Source organism: Oncorhynchus tshawytscha, linkage group LG21 (assembly GCF_018296145.1).
Source record: "Oncorhynchus tshawytscha isolate Ot180627B linkage group LG21, Otsh_v2.0, whole genome shotgun sequence".
Lineage (NCBI taxonomy): Eukaryota > Metazoa > Chordata > Actinopteri > Salmoniformes > Salmonidae > Oncorhynchus > Oncorhynchus tshawytscha.
Genome location: NC_056449.1, coordinates 5522173 through 5533120, shown reverse-complemented (window position 1 = coordinate 5533120; position 10948 = coordinate 5522173). Strand labels below are relative to the sequence as shown.

General features: G+C 47.8%; 1 protein-coding gene across 2 annotated transcripts in view; it reads left to right on the top strand.

Moving 5' to 3' along the window:
- The first annotated feature begins 6231 nt into the window (after positions 1-6231).
- The window catches only part of LOC112220757 (A disintegrin and metalloproteinase with thrombospondin motifs 2-like), a 201239-nt gene continuing 196522 nt past the window's right edge, over positions 6232-10948 (top strand). The window contains exons 1-2 of one of the 2 annotated variants that reach the window (XM_042302908.1): positions 6232-6537; positions 8638-9083. In XM_042302908.1, the coding sequence (XP_042158842.1) occupies positions 6453-6537; positions 8638-9083 (531 nt within the window). In that variant the 5' untranslated portion in view covers positions 6232-6452. The remainder of the gene's footprint in view (positions 6538-8637; positions 9084-10948) is intronic. The other variant, XM_042302909.1, reaches the window with a different exon arrangement.

Below are 10948 nucleotides of genomic sequence, written 5' to 3'. Positions count from 1 at the left end.
CTCTCCGCCTTCGCTGCTTCCAGCTCTTCTTTGGGGCGGCGATATTCTCCTGGCTGTGCCCAGGGTCCTTTCCCGTCTAGGATCTCCCCCCAAGTCCATGTCTCTAAATAGTGCTGCCTTTCCTGCTGCTGCTGCTGCCTCTCCTGCTGCTGCCTGTTACCACGCCGCTTGGTCCTTGGTTGGTGGGTGGTTCTGTAACGGTTTTCTTCCATTGAAGGAGAGGAGGACCAAAATGCAGCATGGTTAGAGTTCAACATGTTTAATCAAGACCATACACGAGAACACTACAAAATAACAAATGTGAAAACCGAAACAGTCCTATCTGGTGCAATGACACAAAGACAGAAGACAACCACCCACAAAGTACCCACAGAATATGGCTGCCTAAATATGGTTCCCAATCAGAGACAACGATAAACACCTGCCTCTAATTGAGAACCAATCTAGGCAACCATAGACTTACATAAATACCTAGACTAGAAAACACCCCATAAACATACAAAACCCCTAGACCAGGCGAAACACATAAATCCCCCATGTCACACCCTGACCTAACCAAAATAATAAAGAAAACAAAGATAACTAAGGCCAGGGCGTGACAGCAGGCTGGACCAATCAGATGGTACTAGGGCACACCTATCTGCTGAGAGCCTGGAGGAGATCTAGGACAAAGGAAGTCAATACCTGAGACAGAGAACGGGATGAGACACCTGGGACAGGGCTCTGTATGTGTGTGTGTGAGTGTGAGTGTGCGTGTGTGAGTGTATGTGTGTGCGTGTGTGAGTGTATGTGTTTGTTAGCATGCATGTGTGTGTGCATGCATGTGTGTGTGCTCGTGTGCGTGTGCATATGTGTGTGTGTTGTGTGTGTGTGTTCATTTGGAGGCAAACACACTAGGGAGGGGAGAGGAGAGTGAGGCTTGAAGCAGCTACGGAAAATAAACAACTTCCATTGCTCTTTGAGTATGCTGTGTCTGTATTTGAAGTGCAAGTAAGAAGGAAGGCATTACAAGCAGGTGGCTCTTGAATTCTGTCTGCCTAATGTAAAGTATTATGGAACAAGTCTGCCATGTTGGTTCTGGTAAGGTGACATATTTTGTCATTGTATTTATTTTGGATCCCCAAGGCAGCAGCTACTCTTCCTGGGGTCCAGCAACATTAAGGCAGTTTAAACCATTTTAAAAACATTACAATACATTCACAGATTTCACAACACACTGTGTGCCCTCAGGCGCCTACTCCACCACTACCACATATGTGCAGTACAAAATCCATGTGTACGTGTGTGGATAGTGTGTATGTTATCGTGTGCGTGTGTATACATGTGTCTGTGCCTATGTTATAGTGAGGCTTCACAGTCCCCGATGTTCCATAAGGTGATTTTTTTATTGGTCGTATTATGGCTGTAAGACAGTGTTGCAGGTACGGCCTCGCATTCCCCATTTAGTGCACTTATTTGACCCAAAACCTATGGGGGCATGTTGGGTGAATATAAATAGACATGCTTTTTCTTTGCTCAAGAACTCGATAGCGTCTGTAGAAGCTGTCAGTGGTGATGCATGGTGACTACTTTATCCCAGTATCTAATAAATCATCCATTGTTTGCTCCCTTCACCCTACACTTGGCTGGGTCATTGTTTCTCTTCCTGCTACGTCTTGTTGTCACATCTTTATTGTTCCTACTGATCCGATGGGCAAACCTCTCTATCAAAACTGGCTCTCACAGTCTCACGACGGAGTTAATACGTTCATCCATGTTTCTCAGACATCACGTTTAGGCAATAACAAAGAATGGTTAAAGGAAGGGTTAAGGTTTGGGATAGACTAAACAAAAATCAAGAACATCTTTGCACTGCTGGATTTGACCTTGCAACCTTTGAAATCAGATGCTTACACCCATCTGCCGTCCACATCCACAACACCCTAGCAAAACCGAAACCTACTTGAAGGTAAGAGCACTTCACTGTTGCCACTTGTGACCGGTTTCCACCTCATCTCCCGACGTTCTCAGACATGGATGAACGTCGAATACTGACCTGTATCATGGGTGACGTGGCTGCTTTATCACTGCCACCTCTCAAGTACTGTGGAAGATTCATGGTACATACACGCACAAATGCACACGCAAATGCACAAAAATGCACACTCACGCATGGTGTGTGTGTGCATGACTTAAGCCTGACATGGTGCAGGTTTGATGCCTGGTCATGTAACCTTTCAGAGGCACAACTAAGACCTGTCCCAGTGCTCATATGAAATGGTAATCCATGCAAACACATGGGGGACTGCTGTCTGACCTCAGCAAGGACACTAACTATCTCACAGAGAAAAGAGAGGGGAGAGGTGAGGAGAGAGGGACACACAGAGAGTCACACATAGAGAGATGAGAGACCGAGAGAGAGAGAGCGAGAGAGAGAGAGAGAGAGAGAGAGAGAGAGAAGCCTTGCTCTCACTGCAGCCCTCAGCTGATGTTTCCACAGTTTCACAAGCTATTGTGAAAAGGGAAACCCAGACGCGAGCTGCCCAGTGACGCGAGCCTACCAGACCAGCTAAAATACTTTTATGCTCGCTTCAGGCAAGCAACACTGAAGCATGCACGAGAGCACAGTCTGTTCAGGATGACTGTGTGATAATGCTCTCTCGGTAGCCAATGTGAGCAAGACCTTTAAACAGGTTAACATTCACAAAGCCGCGGGGCCAGACGGATTAACAGGGCGTGTACTCAAAGCATGCGCGGACCAACTGGCAAGTGTCTTCACTGACATTTTCAACCTCTCCCTGACCGAGTCTGTAATTCAAGCAGACCACCATAGTCCCTGTGCCCAAGGAAGCGAGGGTAACCTACCTAAATGATTACCGCCCCATAGCACTCGTAGCACTCACGTTGGGTTCCGGGATACCCTAGACCCATTCCACTCCAAATCGCATACAGCCCCAACAGATCCACAGATGACGCAATCTCAAGGGCCCTCCACACTGCCCTTTCCCATATGGACAAAAGGATCACATATGTGAGAATACTGTTCAATGCTGTTCAACACCTTAGTGACCACGAAGCTCATCACTAAGCTAAGGACCTTGGAACTAATTACCTCCCTCTGCAAATGGATCCTGGACTTCCTGATGTGCCTCCCCCAGGTGATAAGGGTAGGCAACAACAAGTCTGCCATGCTGATCCTCAACACTAGGGCCCCTCAGTGGTGCATGCTTTGTCCCCTCCTGTACTCCCTGTTCACCCACGACTACGTGGCCAAACATGACTGCAACACCATTATTAAGTTTGCGGACGACAAAACAGTGGTAGGCCTGATCACCGACAACAATGAGACAGCCAATAGGAAGGTCAGAGAACTGGCTGTGTGGTGAGGGGACAACAACCTCTCCCTCAATGTGAGCAAGACAAAGGAGCTGATCGTGGACTACAGGAAAAGGCGGGCCAAACAGGCCCCCATTAACATCGACGGGGCTGTAGTGAAGCGGGTCGAGAGTTTCAAGTTCCTTGGTGTCCACATCACCAACAAACTGGTCCAAACACACCAAGACAGTTGTGAATAGGTCATGACAAAACCTTTTCCCCCTCAGGAGACTGAGCTGCACCACCGAGAGCATCCTGACCGGTTGCATCATCACCTGGTATGGAAACTGCTCGGCATCTGACAGTAAAGCGATACAAAGGGTAGTGCGTACAGCCCAGTACATCACTGGGGCCAAGCTTACTGCCATCCAGGACCTATATAATAGGTGTGTAGGAGGAAAGTTCATAAAATTGTCAGAGACTCCAGTCACCCAAGTCATAGACTGTTTTCTCTGCTACCGCACGGCAAGCGGTACCGTAGCGCCAAGTTTAGGACCAAAAGGCTCCTTAACAGCTTCTACTCCCAAGCCATAAGACTGCTGAACAATTAATCAAATGGCCACCGGACTATTTACATTGACCCCCCCCCCCGCATTTGTTTTGTATACTGTTGCTACTCACTGTTTATTATCTATGCATAGTCACTTATTATCTATGCATAGTCACTTATTATCTATGCATAGTCACTTCACCCCTACCTACATGTACAAATTACCTGTTCTCCTGCACACTGACTTGGTACCGGTACCCCCTGTATATAGCCTCGTTATTGTTATTTTATTGTGTTATTTTGTATTATATTTTACTTTCATTTTTTGGGTAAATATTTTCTGAACACGTCTTGTACTGCACTGCTGGTTAAGGGCTTGTAAGGAATCATTTCACGGTAAGGTCTACACTTGTCGTATTCGGCGCATATGACAAATAAAGTTTGATTTGATTTGATCTGCTATTGTTATGCTTTTATTAAGCCGTATATGAAAGGAACAAACAGGAAAAGAACCCTGCAGCATCTCATCCACAGCATGTCAAACCCACACACATACTAAACCCTTCACCTGCCGCCAATTAAAACCTCACAGAATCACACATCAATACAACACGACTTTGACGGAACACATTTTTCGACATAACTGCTTGTAACGGGTATCTGTTTCTCCATCACAAAAGCTGTTTGCACATGCACAGACGATGAACATGTAATTCCCTGCCCCCTGTCAAGCGCAGCTCTAGCTATAATAACCTAAACAAACACACAACGGTCTGGGAGAAGGATATTAGCGGAGTCTCCCTCCCCTTCCTCCCTCACAGCTTCTCCAAGTGTACTTTTCAAGGTGCGGGGCTTGGGTATCTCCATGGCAACAGGGAAGCAACCAGGAACAGAGGAGGGGTGGAGAGTGTCGGGGGAGGGGGGGTGTAGGGGGGCATGGGAGGGTGGGCGGGCGGGTGGCAGACGGGGCTGCTGGGTAGGGTTTGGAACATTGTGACATTTCCCAGCAATGCCACGAACAGCTAGAGCTGAGGAAAGGGCTGGGCTCAGGAGGAGTGTGTCTGTGTGTGTTTGTTTGTGTGTTTCGTGTGTGTGTGTGAGTGAGTGTGCCTTCCTGCCTGCCTGCGTGCGTGCGTGCGTGTGTGAGTGTGTGCGTGTGTGTGTGTGTGTGGGAGAGGCTGAGGGCGATTCTACAAAGCCTTGAGGGCCTTCATGTGATGTACTGTAAATACCTGGTGAAAGATCTCCTCTCTCTCTCTCTCACACACACACACACACACACACACACACACACACACACACACACACACACACACAAACACAGGTGCAGTGTCTCTGTTAGTATTGTGAGGACCTCCAGGTGTTATTGGGCTGTTTTTACCTGCATGCACCCACACTGGCCCAGATATACAGTATCTCACCCTATCCATTTATCTCTCTCTCTCTCTCCCATCTTTGTTTTACTTTCTCTGCCTGCTCTGTCTCTCTCCATATCATACAACCCCATATTTCTCTCTCTCTCGTTCTCTCTCTTTTTTTGCCACACCGCAGGCAGTAGGTGGTAGTGAGTCGACAGCCCAATCCTATAACGGATAATGAAGCCAGATGTAACACAGGTGCATGACGTCACTGTGCGAGAGGAGAAAGGAGAGAGACAAGACCACCCTGCACAGGCAACCTTGCAGAGCAGAGGTCACAATACACAAATGTAAAACAAAGCTGGAACAAACTCACTTTTCTTTTCTTCTCTTGTCGTGTACTTACTCAATTTCCTAAACGTTTTAAAAGTTAAGATGTGGCAAGGTTCTGTATACCACAATGAAAGAGGATGCCTAAAGACTGGACATGAAACGTAAGATGCTTTATATTTGCCTTCGGTTGTGCTTTTTCATTCCCCTCCCGACCTTAGCCTTTCAGTTCCGTCTGCCGCCACGCAAGGCGATGTTGCACCACTGCTTATTCTGACTCCGGACGCTCACTGGATATTCAAAGTTTATGCAAGCTTTTCAGAATGGTGCACAGTGTTGGCGGCGTGACCAGTGAAACATGCACTCCAAACATAATTGATTCGGGAGAATAGTTTAAAGTTACAAAACAACTTTTCCCACTATTAAATTACTATTTCTTGGGTGGAAGGGGAAAGGTTGGTCATTTTCACAGATGTTCCTCTCGTTTATTTAACCTGTCATGAACTGTCAATCAGTCGCAGCACGCCCAATGTTTTCAGAACTATCCTCATCTACCTCGCGCCTCCCTGCGTGAGTACAGTCAGAGAAATGTGTGGGCGCGCGTGTATGTGTATGTAGAGTCGGGGAGTTGTCAGAGCGCGGAGGCAAGGAGCAGGAGCGAGAGAGAGAGAAAGAGTGTGTGTGAGCGAGCGAGTGAGATTGAGAAAGCGAGAGAGAGACAGAGAGAGGGAGGGGTTGAGCGAGAGAGAGAGAGAGAGAGAGAGAGAGAGAGAGAGAGAGAGCGTTCTCTCCCGGTGCACTTGGCAGTTAGTTGCGGGCTGCTGTGCTGTTGCTGTCGTGGCGGTGTGGCTAGTCGCGGGGAACTTTAGCACACTGGAGCCCGAAGTCCCACTCTCTCACCTGCGCAGTTCGGAGCTGCCATGGGTCTCGCGCCTGGATTGACTATCTTAATCTTTCTGTCGGCCTTTCTGCACACGAGTGGCCTATATATCGCCAGTAGCGTAGGTACGTAAACGTGGGACTGTTTATGTTTACAATATTTTGCTGTTTCCATACGCTGGGGGTCAATTGGGTAGACGCAACCTTCTGCGCGCCCAACATAGTAGCCTGGGCTGTAGGCTGCAGCTACTGTATATACACACCCTAAAAACGTCCCTTTTCAACTTTGGTTTAGTGGATGGATCAAGGTTAGTGGACCAAGGTTCCCGATACTTTTCCCGGAGACTGCTCTCTCTCTGTGCTGTGTCAGGACAGGCAGTGTTGTTAAGTGTGCGTTTCTCTCTCTCTCTTCTCCTCATCCCGCTCCTGATGCGGGCGGGCGGTTTAGCATTTCGGACAGTCAGGGCAGGGGGATTCACTTTGGCTGTGAAAGGATGCAAGGATAGGTTTGTTGTCGGCGTTTGCCATGGAGTAACCTTATGTGATTAGGTGGAGATAGAAGCTATCGATTTGGTCACAAGAAGAGAAGGGTCGGGTGTTTTCGATTAGAAATGAACATCTAATCCCCGTTACATTAGAGAATAATACTAGTCCTAATAACAATAACAATATACATTGCAGAATAATAACATTGCACAGTTTACGCTTAGTATCCATATCTCACTCATGTTTTGCAGAAAACTTTTATTTAGTGACCATGGGGAAATTATATAGCCTACCAAAACATGTTGGGCTCTGTTATCATGGAATCAGATATGGAATCAGATTGATAAAATCTTGCAGGAATCAAGTATGTGGTGCACCTCACCCTCGCCTGCTTATTTGCACCGATATTAAATAATGATCTCGGTTACACTCATTGTAGCCCAGTGATTAAAACAAAACACCATAATATGTATTATCTGTGTTAAGATATCTGTTTAGATAATAATCATGCAAGTGATATTGAGAAGGACAGCGGAGAGTCGTTAGTGTCACTGACGTGATCTAGTGCTGCGGCTTTGAGTAGAGAGTAGTGATATGTGGGCGAGGCGCAGCGTTCTGTCACTAGCGCCCCGGAGGGAGCGTCTCTCTCACGCGTCTAAAAGCTGCCTCCGAGGGAGGTGTCACTGTCAGTGTCACAGTTATATTGCGGTGCGTCGCCAAGAAAACGGCCTACAGTGCATTAAGACCTGATTATGGGGAAGAAATAATGATGGTGATGCAATAGGCTAAAATACATTATATTAATTAGGCTGCATGTCTCTCCAAACGTTAACTCCATTGTAACCAGACTTCCCACAGCAAAACAAGCTGACATTAACTACTCTCTTTCATCTGCTTGCTCTGCCCTCAGATTTAGCCTCATGTTTAAAGTGTTTTACCATTTTCCTTTCAGGACAACCATGGCTACAAGTGGAATATAACATGTACATAAACAGTTGCATTCATGAGTTTTATTGACAAAGCTCAATACAAATGTGGTCAGCCAATCAAAAACCTGGTAAAAAAATGAATGAATCAGAATGCTGAAAGAATGGATGTTGTTTGCTCATTGGGAAATTAATATCCTTACTAGTCAGTGACAGCAACTATGTGAACTTATAACAGTATTATAGACACGCCCTGGGATTTCCTGTGATCTTCTATGTAGAACCCCTTACCTTCGACTCTTGTGTGGCTTGTGAGTGTCATAGAGCAAACAGCACACAGCCCATCAAGGATGTGGGGTTGCATCTGGGTTCAGGGGTGGGGTGTGTATGTTTGTGTGTCTCTGTGTTGGGCAGGCTTATCTGTTTGAAGTCCATGCATATTTTCTCTGTGATCTAGAAGGGATGCAATTAGGAATAGAACATGACATCTCTAATGTAACCCCTCCCCTTTTCCCTAATTCTCTTTCCCAACTCTGCCTATCTCTCTCTGTCTAATTTTCTTATTCTCTCTCATTCCCGCCCTTTCCTATCCTCCTCATCTCCACCTTCTCCATCCCTTCCTCATCTCCCGCTTATCCTCCCTCTGCATTCCTCTCTCACCTCTTCTCTCCTTCTTCTCCTCTCCCATCCTATCTCTCCCACCAACCTCTCTCCTCCTCTACTCACTTCTCCTCTGCTCTCCCTCCCTCACCAACATCCACCTATCCCCCTGTCCTTTGTCCCTCTTCCCTCTCTCCCCTCTTCCAACCTTCAGACTCCCTGCAGCATGTCCTGGGGGAGTATGGACTGGTGAGGCCCGTGAGCGTGGACGCAGACGGCCGCTTCCTGTCCCACGCCGTGTCGGCCGGCCGGCTGGGGGTGGGGGCGGGGCAGCCCCATAGGCGCTGGAGGAGGGAGACCGGAGAGAACGGGGGAGGAGGAGGAGGAGATGAAGAAAGAGAGGAAATGTACGAGGAGGATGGAGGGCCCCGACACAGACAGCTTTACTACAACGTCACCGTCTTCGGCCGGGAGTTCCACCTGCGTCTGCGGCACAATGCGCGACTGGTGGCCCCCGGAGCCAAGATGGAGTGGCACGATGATAACGACAGCAACGGGACAGCCACGCGCTCCGAGCCACTGCAGGGAGACTGTTTCTACGTGGGTGACGTCACAGACACGCCCGGAGCCACCGTAGCAATCAGCAACTGCGACGGCCTGGTGAGTTTGGGTTGTTTGGGTTAATGCCTGTGTCCGCTGTGAACAGCGCCCATCTAATTGTCTCTTAACACTGTTTCAGTTCTGTACTGAGTTTGACATTCGTCCCGCTCAAGTTTACTGCGCTGTATAGAATTTCCTGTGCGGTTCTTATTGCTGATTGGTGGTGCTTTATCGAGCTCTGTGCTTTATGAAAATCTAGCTCATTTGACTGGATGCATTGCATTGGTGATGTTTCTGTTTTTGTAAAATCAGTTTTTGCTGTTCAGGACTGTGTAAGGATGTTTCTCTCAATTTAGATGGCCTGGAAGGCCTGTGGAGTGAGGTTATGAGTCGCCATTCCTATCCCAATCTTTAGATTGTGTGTGCTTATGTGTCAACGACTGCGAGAGAGAGAGAGAGAGCGAGAGCGAGAGCGAGAGCGAGAAAGGAGCCATGTCCGAGTTTCCATAGGAACGCCCAGTGCGTAGACAGAGAGAGACAGAGAGAGAGGAAGAGCGAGAGCAAGAGAGAGAGAGAGAGAGAGAGAGAGAGAGAGAGAGAGAGAGAGAGAGGGGAAAGAGAAAGAACTCTACTGTGTAACCCCTTGACTTCTCTCTGGTGACTCAGCATGCTTCCTGGTTGACCCCAGGGTTCAGAGGTCATGGAGGGGTCATGTTGCTATTTTGTTGATGCTCCTCGGTGAGGCCCGCGCGACGTGTGTAGTAGCTGAGTTGAGTTGAGTTGTGTTCTACTTGAGTTGTGTTTCTACTTGACTCCACTTTCCACTCAGTCGAAGTCAGAGAGAGGTGACACTGAAGTTTGTTATACAGATGTCATTTGATATATTGAAATAGGCGATGTGATTTGTTTGAGTGTGTTTATTGAAATGATCAAATCAAAAGATTAAGAGTTAGTTGTATTTCTGTTGTCAATGAAATTTTAGGTAGGTATTTTGAAGACTAAATGGAGTGAGCGATGGGTTTGAAATGTCATGCATGGATATTTGGTCTGTGTGTTTGTCTCGGGGGGTGGAGGAGAGGGAGGCCCCAATGACCTGCATTTTTTTGTCTCTGTGGGACTGTATATGTGTGTTTGACTTGCCTGCAGAGAAGAGAGGAGGAGAAGAGGAGGACAGGACCCCTCCTCTTAGGGAATAAGAAGAGGAGAAGGGAGGAAAGAAGAGAAGGGAGGAGGAGAAGAGGAGGACAGGACCCCTCCTCTTAGGGAATAAGAAGAGAAGGGAAGGAAAGAAGAGAAGGGAGGAGGAGAAGAGGAGGACAGGACCCCTCCTCTTAGGGAATAAGAAGAGAAGGGAAGGAAAGAAGAGAAGGGAGGAGGAGAAGAGGAGGACAGGACCCCTCCTCTTAGGGAATAAGAAGAGAAGAGGAGGGAGGACAGGACCCCTCCTCTTAGGGAATAAGAAGAGGAGAAGCGAGGGAAAGAAGAGAAGGGAGGAGGAGAAGAGGAGGACAGGACCCCTCCTCTTAGTGAATAAGAAGAGGAGAAGGGGAGGGAAAGGAAAGAAGAGAAGGAGGAGAGAAGAGGAGGACAGGACCCCTCCTCTTAGGGAATAAGAAGAGGAGAAGGGAGGGAAAGAAGAGAAGGGAGGAAGAGAAGAGGAGGACAGGACCCCTCCTCTTAGGGAATAAGAAGAGGAGAAGGGAGGGAAAGAAGAGAAGGGAGGAGGAGAAGAGGAGGACAGGACCCCTCCTCTTAGGGAATAAGAAGAGAAGGGAGGGAAAGAAGAGAAGGGAGGAGGAGAAGAGGAGGACAGGACCCCTCCTCTTAGGGAATAAGAAGAGGAGAAGGGAGGGAAAGAAGAGAAGGGAGGAGGAGAAGAGGAGGACAGGACCCCTCCTCTTAGGGAATAAGAAGAGGAGAAGGGA